The sequence below is a fragment of the Paramisgurnus dabryanus genome, chromosome 19 (genome assembly GCF_030506205.2).
Source record: "Paramisgurnus dabryanus chromosome 19, PD_genome_1.1, whole genome shotgun sequence".
Lineage (NCBI taxonomy): Eukaryota > Metazoa > Chordata > Actinopteri > Cypriniformes > Cobitidae > Paramisgurnus > Paramisgurnus dabryanus.
Window position 1 is genome coordinate 8,183,403 of NC_133355.1, and position 15,483 is coordinate 8,198,885.

The following is a 15,483-nucleotide window of genomic DNA, read 5'->3' on the forward strand; positions in this document are numbered from 1 at the left end:
ATCAAATCTCAGTCATGGTTTAACAAGACAGTTAGCATCTAGTTATTTAAAACTATGATACTGTATAAGTGATCTCTTACTCTTTGTTTCTCTCTGTTCTAACAAAATAATTAATGTAATTAAGCAAAACATATTTATTCTTGGCATGATAGTTCTAAACGTAGGTTCGGGAGGAGCTTAAACATTCAGGCCTGTCAATCATTATGAGCGTATATAAGGCAGTCTCCAGGCCTCTCCGTCCAGCTGCAATTCTTCCGGCATCCTCATTCTCTCTATCTCCTCCTTCACTGCTCTCTTTCTTTATTCCTCTGTGCAGTTCTGCTGCAGAGGGGGTTGAACTTGGGGCTTGAGCCCCGGCTTCAAGTTCGCTCTCTCTGAAGGTTCAGAGCTCAGGTTCAGAGCTCCCTTCGAGGACACCAAGCCCAGTTCGTTTACCATTAATCATTAAGACTGAATGCGCAGGTGAACTAGTGAAACCGTATTGATGAAGAAAAAAATATCATGAAACATTTATATTTTCCCCAACGCTAGCATAGCTGTTACTTTCACTATTTTTTACAGTATTGCTGAGTTTCAGAAATAAAAGATTTTTTCCAACAGGAAGATAAAGTGAGAATATTGTAACCCAAAGACCTGGGGTACCACAAGTGAAACAGTGTAATTTTGGATGAGAAACAGACGCTAGAGAGAAAGAGAGAGAGAGAAAAAATGGATGTGATTGACAACAGAGGCCATTGACGTGGCATTGCATGCATTGACAAGTGCAAGGATGGCAGATACATGGAGTTAAAGAAGTAATAGTTCTCCATCTCTCTCATCTCTTTTGCCGCTGTCACCACAGCAACATGCCTGGAGGGGACACAAGAGAGGCACCATCCCTGACAAAAACAACAGAGGAGAGGTGCAAGAACTGAAAAAATGGCAGAGAGGGAAAGAGTGATGCAGAGAATGACAATATGCTCCTGAGCAGGAGATATGGATAGACCCATTAGTCATACATCACTGCTTTGTTTTCAAATGTGTATATATAAACCAGACCTCACGAAGTGCACTGAAATTGAAATTGCAAAAATTACTTGACATGACAACAACTTTCTGTCCAAATCGCAAACTTATTATTAGTGTGTTTGGCCATGCAACTAAACATGCATGCTAAATCAAAAGCCACCCATGACAGTGAGACACATTTAAGGCAGCTGTATGACAGTACCACTTCAGCAAACTGTTTTTAGACTTCAATGGGTTTTAAAGATCTAGACGTGCTGCTTTGATGTGCTCTGGTTCAGCATCTTGTTTCAGATTATTAAACAGCTACACGCCACTATAGTGTATAGCCCCTTGATGCATATCAAATTCAAACTCTGACAAAAAACAAAGTTATTACTGAGGGAGAAAAAAATCGATTACCGATGCAAAACAACTCTTTCACTCTAATAAGCAGTTAAAAAAATGCAATTATTTACATTTACCAAATAGCGTAGGTGAGAGGCGGGGGTGTGGCCGTTAACACAGCCTCCCGTCAATCACACAGCGCGGATGCAGGCTGAGGAGAAAGCGCATCTTAAGTTTAAGGACACCAACGATCGCCTTACTTTTATATTACTGTTTACCAGTGTGTCCGCGTATAGTCAGAAGAAATAAGAGATGTTAAAGACCCTAATTTACATTCTGTAACCGGCTTTGTAAGTTCTGGGTATCTTTACACTGTCAGAGTCGTTTAGATTTTACCTCAGTCAGTCAACGGTATCCAATTCATCTAAGCAAACGGACAGAAGCCAGTGGCAGCGTGCGCTTCTTATATATCGTTTAATCGTACCACTTTTGTTTCCTTTTAGATGTTTTTATTCAATGAAGAATTATTTTGTAACTTCCTTCGGTGAATTCCGACAGAGCTGTCCAGGATGCCTTGGATAAGCGCTTCACTGCCGTGGAGTTATATTGGGGAAAGCGCGAGGATCTGACTAACAAACTAAACCACACTGCGGCACGGCAAAGAGATATAAACGCTTTGCGACCGACCGACCGCTTGCAGAGTCGCAGGAATGTTATAAAAACGTTAGTTTTGCGCGGGACTGGTGGACTAAGAGTCGAATACGGTGAAGATACAGAGGGTGCGAGGGAACAGAGGGATATAATAATGGCTCTCGCGGCGGTGTGCCTCAACCTCCTCGCGCTCGCGTGGATGAACTCGCGCCAGGTCCACGGAAACAACCGACACGCCGTGTACTGGAACAGCTCAAACATACAGTAAGTGCGTTTGTAAGTTTTGTTTGATCTGTGGACGGCGGACGTGGAGAGATTGATCGGCCGTACGTCGGGTGATACGTAGAGAAAAGGAAACAGGTGACTCACAGAACCTGTCCTGGATGTGTTCAGGTCATGTTAATGGTTCAATTTACAAATAATCTATTTTTTTGCTTTTAGGGACATATTTATGTTTGTCATTTTATGATTATCACCCAAATTCTTGAATCATTTAATGCATTTAAATGTAGTTATTTCAAATAACATTTTTAATTGCCCATTTGTTGATACTGTAATTATTATTTTGATGATCTTTTTAATATCACAAGTAGGCTACTGTAAAATAAGTCATATTTATGTTTTACTGAAAAAAAAAAACAGCTTCTTACGTTTGATTTTGGCGTAATGTATTACCCGGAGATCGTCTTTTGACAGGTCACGCGCGCACACATAAAACTGACAAGAGTTTTGATTTAACTGACGATTGTCTGGTCACGTGCCACGCATTTTGAGAACGTTGTTGATAAAGTGTCGTGATAGAGTCATGTTTACTTCTACCTCCAAACCGATTTATTTCTCTTGCTGTCACACAACTGGATTCTGTGGTTTGTGTGGTGACAGGTGATAATTCACATTTCCTGACAGACTGGATGGCTAAATAGTCTGTGAGGATATGGTGCTCATGGCTTTCTTTCCTCTATTTAAAAAGGAAATCCTAGATGTTTCTTTCTTTGAATGTTTCCCCGTCCCCTTGTCTATATGGCTTCTGTACTGCAGCCTTTCATCATTTTAGTTTCTTTTGTCTGTAATTACAAGGCGTTATGGTGATGAATGAGAAGTCTTGTGCCTTAAGTGTTATTATCTTAAGATTAATCACAGTTATCTCTTCTTTGATAAAAAGGAGAGCCAGCAGCTCCTCCACCTTCGCCATGTCTATTTGCATTCATCTCATCCACTTTTCTCCTGACTGTATTCTGCTCACCCGCTCCTCTTGTGATTCTGATCACTTTCACTCCTTTTTCGCTATATTATTCCCACTTTCATCTTGTGATTGAAATGCATCACTTTATCTCTAATAGAAATAGTATGGAAATAACCCAGTTTAAATGAGGAGTCAAAATACATGGCATGGATGCCAGGGTGCACTGTGCCTCCAAACATGGCTTTGGCATTACTCTCAAACCTCTGGTGCACACTACTAGCCCTACAAGCACCAGCTGCAGTGGCAATTAAGTGTGTCATCGAGTTAGTGTGTATGTGTTTGTGTGAGAGCCTCATTAATACCCAGTGCCTCATTATTTTAACCGCAACATCTTCAAAGTGCACAGCAGTCACACGTTTTCCTGTGTGTCACATTCTGTTGATGCTTATATGCTTTACCTTTAATTATGCTTTGTCTTTGAACACAAGTTTTGGGTGGATGTCTACAGATGTCTGTTTATCTGTATGTAGAAATAAAAAGTGGGCTCTAAAATGTTTTTTATCGTACCTTACATTGATAGTTATAATAACAATATGCTAGGTGCTTGATTCACTTTACAGTGTGCAGTAGGCAAAATGACAAGTGTGTGTGTGTGTGTGTGAATGAAAAGAGAATTGCAAAATATACTTGAGTTAACTTGTATTAGTCCTGGCAGGTGTGAGACAGAATGTGGTAGTGAAAAAACCTATTTGTGAGAACAGGTGATGTGTTTTTGTGTTTCTGTGGTGCATGTTTTGCCTCTACAGTTGATGAATACTTCTGTTAGTTGTGTGCGTCTTCAGAACCCTGTGCAAGAACATCGGTACCTGCATATTTCTGTTAATATTGAGCCTATTTCTACTCCCACACTGGGAAAAGATCTGTAAAATAATGCGTAAACTGACCCAGATTGCAGGTAGCTGTGGAACCCGCTGAGGCCTTACGGCATGAATACTGATCCCAGATCAGTCCTGAGAGGCTTAAAGCTCCGGGCCACACGCTGCTCAAAAGCGCATGCAGGCATGGTACAAACTGGAGCAACAATCTCCTTACCGACTGGTTCCCATGAGCCCCTCAAGGGCACGGGAATGTTTGTGGCCAGGGAAATGGCCCAGCGGGTCGTCACAGACCAAGTTGACACCCTGCTTTGCTATATCTATAAGTGTAACATTTGGTCCAGACCAGGACGTTCAAAGAGAAGTTGACAGTGAAGCCGGTTGAGCTTTTTGCGTGGGCTAATGCAGGCACAAAGCGTAACAGGCCCAAAGCTTGCTCTCGCAATGCCGAGGCAGATAAAAGTGTTGAGTGATAAAAGAGGTTTCGTGGATGCGGTGAGAAACCTTGCTCACGAAATCTGTTTGAAATTTCACTGGAAAGTCAAGTCAATCACGTGAGATGATGTTTCTGGGGAAAATGCCAAATCTGGAAGAAGATGAATCCTGAATTTGTAGGGAGTCTTCTGAGTGGCTCAGATAGGTATAAACAAGCAAACAGAATAAGTATGAAGCGTGTGGATACAAATGGTGAGAATGACTCAGTAACACACGGTTGGGCTTTGATTGCATCTGCACAGCCCCATTAGCAGGCAACGCTCTCAGCTTTAGCAGTGGCAATGCCAGCAACCCAAGCTCATTACAGCTGTCCCGTCTAATGGTACACACAATTGCACACAAAGTCATTTAGATACGTTCTATCCGCACGCACATGCAAACACAAGTGTGCATGCTAATGTACTAAATGCGTATCGAATTGACAAGCCGGCAGCTGAGAAGTACACTTGTGCCCGCAAAATGACAAGAAGAACACACAGGTACACACAAACACGCACACTAAATCATCGCTGCTCTCAGGCTCTCTGCTAATTAGAGAAGTTTGATGTGCTACATGTGTAGCAATGCAAGGTGGCCCTAGGGTACATTTTCAGTGGCTGCATGACCTTTAAACTTGGCACCAGGTTGGTGTCATGTCCAGGTATCAGAGCAGGGCTCTTTAATTAGTCAACCTCTGTCGGTGTGATGATAACAAACGAGAGCCCTGCTCTCAGAACGCAAAGCTGCAAACACACAAGGAGCTCTAGGCAGCGGTCAAGGGCAGAAGTATTGCTTATGTTAGAGGAGAGTTATGTTAGGAGAGGGTCAATAAAATTGAGTGTCTTCACAAGAATGTGTGTTAAAAGAAACATACAAGCTGCAACCATAGACTGTAAAAAAAGATGGCCGACGCCCGTTCGCTCTCTTCCATTGGTGAAAAGTGAAGCCGGCAGTGTCCCGATACGGCACTGCTCTCTTGGGTCTTGAGTCTGTGCAGTAGCGATTTCGGGACCAGTCCTGCGCAGTAGTGAGCAGGAAGTAAAGCCGCAAAATTAAGGCCCCGCCCTCGCTCTCGAAGAATGTGCATATCACAGCTCTCAATCGTGACATGACACCACGGTTTTTATTTAAAACAACTTATTTAAAAAAACAAACACTTGAATTTACATCAGCGTGATAAAAACTATGGTAAATGACAGAAACCTACTTCAGGAAAATTATAATTGAAGTGTAATTAAATTGTTTAGTTGGTCTCAAGTCCCATTGAATAACATGGGGGAGGCGGGGTTTATGACCTATACTGGGGGGTGATCGAGACATTTTGGGTTCACTTTTCAGGGCTTGTGCGGCACCCTTGGCTGCCACACAATGTGCCGCTTTTGAAATGATTTTAAACTCACTTTTTGTCAATTTTTGTTCACTTGTGGTTTACAGTAAGCTAGTTATTTCTTCATGCCAGTTCATCTAAGTTATTAGCCACTGAAGCATAATTTTCTTTTTGTGGTCAACCATCTGGAGAACCTTGGTGGTGATGTTTGATGACCAGCTGAATTGTAATCCAGGGCATTTTGGACAATGAATGCATTCACATTATGCGTTCACAATCTGCTTATTATACAGGGCTCCAGACTGCGACTGCGACTGAATGGTCACATTTTTCATCAAATTTTTGGGAAGTTCTTGCACATGTGCGACCTGCAAATGAGTTCTATTTCATGTTGAAAGATGAGTATATCACGAGCCCACAAGTGTGCAATTGCGTATTTATGGGGTGTTTGGTGCTATGATACTTCTGATTCGTGCTACGATGCGCCAGTTTTTGTGGTATGTGTCCTGCCCCTCCTCCACTGTGATTGGATGGCTGAGTGAAAAGTAACATTGTGCTGAGCGCCACCCAAAGTTGGATTAAATTTTTCAACTTTGGGCGATCAGCGCTGAACGCGGAAATGGACAAAACACGGCACCCGTGACAAAAAACGAAATGTGCGCTCATGTTTTTACCGCTCATTTGCACGACGTTAAAGCTATAGGCCTACTACAGACTTTTATGCATTACTCCATGCTTCTATTTGTGACATTTATTTTTTATATGGGAAGGTATGAACAAAAGTTCAAGAACGCTAGTAAAGCCAGGTGTTTACATGCACACAAATCAGGGTAATGAGCAAAAAACTACCTGTGCTGATCTGTTTATGGCCTTTCTATGCCATTGTACCATTTGACCATTGTATGCATTTACAGTACATGACCTTATGGTACACGTTATAAGTTTATTTACCATTCACCTGAGTAACCCCTAACTGTCACCCTTTGACCAAAAAGCCTCTATTGTTCATCTTTCTTAGCTATAACCTCTAGTCATACTTGTAAACATGGCTTTGTAAACTAAACTTTATTGAGAAAATGCTCTCTTATTTGTAAGTCGCTTTGGATGAAAGCATCTTCTGAATAAATGTGTAAATGTTAATGTAAATCATCTTTATTAAAAGAAAGCAATTGATATACTCTTGTGTCAAGACCACCATTGTTTGTGTGATTAAACTAATTTACTATTATTCACTAATTGGATAAATGCAACCCTTCATTTCGTGGTTGTAAAAAAATAAGTCCTGTCTATCAGTAAGGAAGCTAATCGCTTTATTAGGAAAGCCACTCCCGTCTTTTGTTGCATGCTGCGCCAACCTGAAAATTAGGTTGTTCTAATTTGAGCAACAGAATTTACGATGCCATTGTTGTTAGATTTTATTGGTGGTTTGACATATGTTATTGAAACGTACACTTAGACTGCAGTTAGAGATTGTGTTTTTCCCCATTCAAATAGATAGGATCTGTAATTGCATGCCAATTGTGATGTTATATAGCTGTCTGGGGAGCATAGCCAAGATGTCCACTGAGTGAACCAAGTTTTATTCCCGGGACTTTGGGTAGACTTTACAACTATTATAAAGTGTAGAATTGGTACAATTTACAGGTATTAGTGCCCTATGAATGTAAATGTGACTGTGCTGTGTTTTCAGACGTAAAGTTTTGATTTTAAGCAGAAAATCAAATTACAGAGGTGACAGCGCAATGGACCATTATGGACCGTTTCTTTAATATTAGGCCCGACCATTTGTGTTCAGCTCTGCTATTAGATAAAACAAGACCGGGTGGGAAAAACAGTGGCAACATTTTTTTATGTTTAGTGCACAATCTCCTGTGCTACAGAGCAAATTATCATCTTGACAAATGGCTTCCATGGAAAACGAAGGCATTGGTTGGTGTGATCAATGACCTACCAAGTGCAGGGGGGAGGGCTTCCTCCTGCAGCTCATTAAAGTCACATATATCCTATTAATGATAAAAAAACAGACAAAACTCACACAGCAAAACAAGGTCGCACACAGAGCACAGTTGCTGACAGCAAAAAATGTCTACTCTGGCAGGCTATGTATAAAGACTTGTTATTTTAAATATAGCTTTGCTTTCAGAGATTCTCAGATCAGTGCATACATTTTTAAATGTTGGCATGTAAATTATTAGTGGTTGTGTATATGACATTTTTAGTAGTTAACTTTTAGAAACATTGTATGACCTATGTACAGTGTTATATGTACAGTTTCCAGCTTTTATTTGCCTCTTTAGCTGTTTTTGAAAGGAAAAACACATCCTGTATGTAGGTTATACACCAATCACTAGGGGTGTAAAAATACATTGATATGGATCGATACATTGATTAAATTTCTTACGACAGGTTGCATCGATGCCACACATAAAATCAATGCACACATTTTTGTTTATTTCCGTCTGCTAGTAAGTAAATTTTTTCTACAACTATTTCAGCGATTGTCATTATTGCACATTTTGGCACAAAATACTGAAAGACTTGCCATCATAAGCTTGTGTTTGTGTGACATTTATTTCCTCTTTATTTATTTATTTATTTATTTTATTTAAAAAAGTGTATTTTGTGTTAGTTGGTTTTTGTAAATGTTCCAATTGGGGCAGATATTTCAAAGTTTAATTAAATGTTTCTGTTATATATTTTGGTTGCATTTGTAAATGATTAAGAATAAAACTGCTTAACTAGGCACATAATATAAAAATATTGATAAAGTAATCGAATCGCACCTAATCGTAATTGCATCGAAGAAGTGTTTGATGTATTAGCAAATATTGCATCACTGGCGGAGAAAATCAATATCGTATCAGTACCCCTAACAATCACCATATCTGGAAAAAAGGCTACTGTTTTCATGGTTTTTACTCAATTTCTAGTAAAAAAAAATGCAATTATGTGTTATTCAAGTCCAAAGATGTAAGTAATTTTGTTCACATCTATTACAATGAATATTAATCCTGAATTGAACAGATTTGCATTATGAGAACGTTAAAAAATTTGTGTTTCTTCATGCTCTGAAATGTCTTACTTGGATGTAAAAAAATAAATGTAATGCATTCAAACTCTAGTTCCCCAAGTTTGTCTTCATACCAAGGGACTTAATTTGTGCAGCAGGATAAAATCTATTTCAGTCTTTGAGTGTGTTTTTACCAGCGAACAAGAGGAAAGTCAGGTATTGATGAAAGGGAACAAGGAATTAAAAATTTTAGCAGAGCAAGGAATTACTAAAAAGGTGTTAAATGAATTGGAGACTGGCAAATTAATTAAAGCAGAGAAATGAGAAGCAACAATGAAGATTAGAAAATTAATTGAAAATGGAGAGTAGTTTGAATAGTTAAGAGATGTTTTTTCACTGGACAAGAAGGTTAAATATAGGGAAATAATATAGCAACACATGGATTATGTTGTGAGACAAAGGAGAATGTGCTGTGCTGATCTGTTTTCTTGTGACTAAACTCTCATGGAAAGAGAAAGACAAGTGGATTTGCCAGCTGATTACATGCAAGGCGGTCCATCTGGCTTGGCCTGATGGAAAAATCTTGGTGAATCTGCATACCAAATGTACTTTATTTACCAGCATTAAACCATTTGTCATAGGGCTGTGCCGATAGACGATTCTATTGACGGTAGTCAGACATATGGCCGATAGCGGGCTTTTTTATGACAATTATTATTATTATTATCATCATAGTTTCACACTAACATTGCTTGCTTTTCCTCACATGAAAGGGTATGTGGGCTTCACTTTGCACAAGATAGCTTGTAACATGCATAGATTTCTTCTCGCACGCATCTAGACTTGTAATGCGCGTGTCTTGGACTCTTGCACGGAACCTGAATGCGTGAGGCATAGACTTCCTTTCAGCACCTGAACTTGTAATGCACATGACTCGGTTGTTAGGCCCGCAGGGGTTTAAAGGCAGGGTATCTAATTTTTAAAAATGCTAACGGTAGCCGACTAGCAATGAAATTACGATCCCACCCTCCATTCAAATCGCCATCCAAAGTCACAAAACACATGAACACGCACAGATCAGACGTCCACATCTCATGTCTCATTCACCATTGAGAAAACTTTTGCAGTACAAAGTGAATAACATTACCAAAATTACCAACATAAACAACGGGTTTACATCAGAATAAGTTCTGCGAGACGTTAGTTATTGTTGACGTTTGAAACTGTTTTCAAACAGACGGAGCGTAGCTAACTCCTCCCCCTCCCCCTCCCTTCCGTGCTTTCATGAACGCGCCCAACCCCCACCCCCAAATCCTTTTTGTCGTTTATTGGCTGGAATACTTTGTTTTGTTTTGTGATGCTAGGTTTGGCCACTTGTTGATATTGCCGTTTGTGAAGCCTGGGCTGTCTACAGAGATCGCGTTTTTTTACAGTTTGATCAGCGGACAGGCAGCAAGCAGATAGTGAGGAGATGTTTCCGGTATGTAACAAAAAATGTTTTATGGTCTAAAACGCTTCAATTCGCTTAGAGCGCCTTTAAAGCATACTTTCGGTTGTGTAGACGTAGTAACTATATTGTTACGCTAATACATAAACAAACACAAATTTCGTAAGCAACACAAAGTAGAATATATGAATGAATCCATCTCAAAACAATATCGCATACCTACCTTACCAAAATAACAGGCTGAACAGGCTGCGCGGTGGCATTCAAATTACGCTTACAGGTGAGGTTCAAAAAAGGCAACGTCCGCGCGGACCGAGATCTATAATTGGTATATATCTATATCTATTTTAGATAGCAATATCTATTTTATGCAGAGTAAATAGAAAATCCATGTTTTTTAAATAATTTGCAAAAACTTCTGTCTACAACCTGTGTTATCTTTTCCTCATTATTAGAGCTTCCAACAACCTAATCAATCAGAACCTTAATTGACGTGATCTACTTGAGCGAATCTTTAATGAAGTGAAGGCACGATAACCTGTTTCTGTTGCACCTAACAATGCTTGAACGTTCCTGCATGCATAAAGAGAGACTGTCTCTGCTTTCTGGAAGAACGTATGCAGAATGGAGGTGTGTGTCTGTCTTGTTCCTCCTCTTTATTTTCGCCTTGCAGGATGACAGTCCATAAGTACCCTGTGAATTCCCTGCCACTCTGACTCATTCCTACATCCTCTGCAAAGTAAAACCAATGGCTCACTGTGTAATTCCTTGGCGTTCCCACGAGAAAGCCGGATTGAGGAATGAGAAGGTGATCGATTCAGGCTGAATGCAGGAAGGGCCTCCAGGCTCCAAATAAATATATAACCATTAAATACGAGAACTTTGATGCCTGAAGAGCGGTCGATTTCAGGCCTTGTAATAATCAATGCGCAAATTCATTTTTTGTTGAATGTGATGGTGTGAGAGAAATACCAATTAGAATTGAGAGCAGAGAGGGGAGAAATTGATTTGAATTTGAGAGTGAATGTAAAGATGAGCTTTCTCTAAAACACCCTCAGGTTATCCCCCGCAGATACCTAAGGAACAGACAGTGAAAATGCGAAGGATGTAGAAAGTAGAAAATTATGGTCAAATGAAAGTCAACAGTGAACAGGTAGACCTTGGGATGGGTCTTTTAAAGTACTGTAAAAGGTTTTATGAGGGTGAAGCTGCATTTATAGACAGTTTCAGTGGATGCACATGCATTGTCGCCGTTTTGCATCTAGGATGAACTTAACTTCTGGTCTCTGTTTGTTTAAAGGAAAACACCACCGTTTTTCAATATTTTACTATGTTCTTACCTCAACTTAGACTAATTAATACATACCTATCTTTTTCAATGTATGCAGTTAATCTTTGTATAGCATGAATGTGTTAGCATTTAGCCTAGCCCCATTCATTATTCAGGATCCAAACAGGGATGTATTTAGGAGCGACCAAACACTTCCTTGTTTTCCCCATTTAAAGACTGTTACATGAGTAACTTCCCCTTTTGTTCAAACTTCTGTCAATATTACTGTGCCCAAGGTCGAAGTGTGCAAACTAAGCAGTTTTTATAAAGGCCTATTTAAGGCGGTAGGGTTTCCCACCTTAGGCGGGCCACCCGACATGAAAGTGCTGCAGGACACCATGGCTTCTATGACAAACTGCTCAAAGATTTTCTGTGGACTAGCGCCGCAGAAAGCCCTTATATGGAGCTGGTTACGCGTGTTTAAATATCAAATAATTACCAAACTTGTGCACGCGGCCGCTCATGTAGAGCACTCCAAATTCACTAACGTAAGACTTTAAGAACAAACTCGTGTGCACGCACGTGTTGTAAATTAGGTGTAAAGTTCAAGTGTGCATATAAATACTAAAAACGAAAGCAATTATTAGTGAATGAGACCCAATATCTTCTGTGGAAACGTCTGTGATTCTCAACTTGGTTTTTAACTAGTGTAACAAAATACAGCTTTTGACCTGTTGAAGAGTTGGATTAGGTTCTTCCTACATATGTGTTTAGAAGTCTTCTGTCATGTAAATCCTCTCATATAGCCTGCAAATTTATTCAACACACTTAAATAGTTGTGTTGGCCTCTGCTCGCTTCAGAAAAATGCTTCTGTGAGACCTGTAGTAGTGGTTAAGTGCTTTTGTCTAAAGCTATGTATGTTATGTTGCTATAAACCCAGCTAAGTGGAGTTTGTTCAGTATATCACATGAGCTTTAAACCTGCATTTACCAAGTGTAACATTTCTCTGTCTGCTGTAATTCATTGTAGCCAAAGCTTGTGGCCCAGATGTCTGTATACCTCCTTACAAATGTGCTGTAGTCCATAGTCGGAGTGTTTTTATGACACAAACAAAAACTAGGCTCTAAGGGATACAAGAACAGTTTGTTCAATATGTTCTGCTGTTCCTGGGTGGTTCAGCAAACACACTGAAAACAGGCGGATTTGAAAAGGAGATGTGAGGCTAGGCTTATGCTTTAAATGTTGTTGAGATTATATTAGCCTAAATATTTAATAAACACGAAAAGGTCAAAGCACAGATTCTGTGCGGGCCTGGACATGACCAATGTCATATTGAACAAACTGACCTTTCACAGGCTCATTCATGTCGGATTAAATATGCCTGTCTACCATTCAAAGAGATCTGTTTTGACCCAGATGCCTTTCACTCACTGCAGGTGTTTTATGGGACGTATGTTACATAAACAGTGTTACACAGTGCTCTGTTTGTTGTATGAAAAAAAGATAGGAGACCTTACTTAAAACAAGGCGAGAAGCAAGTGCACATTTACTTGCATTCACAAGCCATTAGTATTCCACCGGTTCCAAGGTTATGGAGTGTTCATTTAACCGAAGCTCCAAATCCTGTAGAGATGGATTTCTGCTCCAGACAGGTAAAGCCAATTCCAAACTGAATGAATGCAAATACTAAAGTCAAGAGCCGCCCTGAATTCAAGTCCCCTCTCGTTGCACTGATGTACTGTATGCCTGACACGCCGAAGAGGTACCTATTATTTTCACTAGCTTGAAAAATAGCTTTTGTTGTTAAGATGCAAATTTTAACACATCGGAAAGCAATGAAAGTCACCGATCCATGGAGCCTAATGAGTTGGGTTGGCATGAGGAAAACATGGTGACGTTTCCACAAGTTATGATGTTTATTGTGCAGGCACAAAAACAGCAGGTGTGAAGGGCTGGGCCATGTATTGTAGGTAAAATAATTAGACCTCAATAATCTACACTGAAAAAAATTATTCATTCAATTTACTAAAATTTTTTAAGCTACATTTAAACAAAAGCTTTTGTTTTTCTAATTTATTCTTATTTATTTTCTAATTAAGTTTTAATTTTCCTAATTGCGACCACTTACTAAAAATTGAGTACATTGAATAAATAATTTTTTTCAGTGTACAACCTGTTGTCAATATTTAAAATACATCTCAATTTTGAATTTTTTTTTGACTAAATAGCATTTTTTACAGTCATTAGCCGGATTAGTGTCACCTGGTGACCTCTAGTCATTTGTAATAACGTATTTTCCAGACTATAAGTCGCTCCAGAGTTTAAGTCGCATCGGTCAAAAAATGCGTAATAAAGAGGAAAAACATATATAAGTTGCCCTGGACTATAAGTTGCATTTATTAAAAAAATTATTATTGGGGGCATTTTGTTTGTTACTGTAAGTCTTTCTCCGTTGTCTTTAAAGCAACACCAAACACTAGTTTTTTTCCCCCTTAAAATAACGTTTCCAAAAAAGTTTCAGTCTTTCATCCACTCGAAACAGGGTGAACGGCACTTTCACTTTCGCTTTCGCTTTGCAGCCTTCTATCAGCCAAAACCCCACTAAAAAAGTTTCCAACCGCCGAGTCGCGGTCCTGTAGTTCGAGTGAAAACTACAAAAACTTGCTTTACGGCAGACCTACAATCCAATCAGAGCCAGCTTTGCTGCAGTAGGCTAAGTTATTTATGACAGTGGTAATGGACAATTCCACTTCCAACCTGTAGGGGGAGCAAAAACTCTTTAGTGTTGCTTTAAGTTAATGTTTCAGTTAACAGTTTTTTTTCAAAGGGAAGGCTACATTAATTAGCCAATTCAGCGATTCCGTCCGAGATTCCGTGATCGCAGAAATTATAGGGCCCTATACTTTGGAAATACGGTAATTGCGGAGGTTGTCTGTGATCGTAATCCTGTGCGAATCGGCCATGTCTATAATTTGTAAAGTAACAATTCCCCCGAAAATATTTAGGCGAACACTGAGGTCCTGTTATAATATTAGGATATTTTATTTAGTTTTTCTCTGTTTCTGCGCCTCTCGCACTGCAGCTGAGGAGCACACATACAAAGACACATCCCTCCGCTTCTTATGGCTTTACTTGAGAAACTTGAGTGATTTGTTATATATTTCTGATTTTAAATGTCTAATCAGTCTCTCCTCGTTCATGTTTGATGATTAGTATTCAGAATGTGCAGAATTGTCATTATTTGAAATCTTTGGAGTTTAGGCGGAGCTGTCAGCAGAACCGCTTGTAAAATAGAATCCACTTACTATTTTTTCCATGTTCAACGCGGCGGCTTCGCAATCGTGCTGCTGATTAGGACAAAAACTCTGATTAACATAGTAAAAGTACCTTTTACTGAGTCTCCTGGCATTGCGTGTATAGAACAAGGTGTTATGCAAAGCCCCAACATCATATCCGGGATATAAGTCAGTAAATTTAAGAAAAATCCCAGGCTTTGCTTATCCCATGCAAAATTCAGATGTATGGGGTTTTTTCTAAATCACACAAGGTCCCCAGATAATACTAATACAGTGCAAATAGTACTATTGATTGTTTTTACCATATCTTACGGGAATTACAAGTTGGCTAATTCGCATGAAATAGTACGTAATGAATCATATGAAACCAAAATCGCAGGGGCGAAATTATATCATACAAAAACATACGAATGTGGTCATATAATTTCATACGAATTACCCACCTCCTGAAATACGTATAAATTGCCATGTTTGTCTTTCCTTTTTTTACTCAATTAACATATTTGATCATTTTTATTATTCTCAAAATAACAATACATATATTGTACTACCGAACAGCAATAGTGTTTAACAGACTATGGCCCTGTCCCAAATGGCACACTTCATGGGAACCTTCA

The 15,483-nt window shown here is 39.4% G+C and overlaps 1 protein-coding gene across 1 annotated transcript in view; it reads left to right on the plus strand.

Moving 5' to 3' along the window:
- Positions 1-1,526: 1,526 nt before the first annotated feature.
- efna3a (ephrin-A3a) overlaps positions 1,527-15,483 on the plus strand; it is a 130,356-nt gene continuing 116,399 nt past the window's right edge. The window contains exon 1 of the mRNA XM_065287630.2: positions 1,527-2,247. Coding sequence (XP_065143702.1) covers positions 2,138-2,247 — 110 coding nt within the window. The 5' untranslated portion in view covers positions 1,527-2,137. The remainder of the gene's footprint in view (positions 2,248-15,483) is intronic.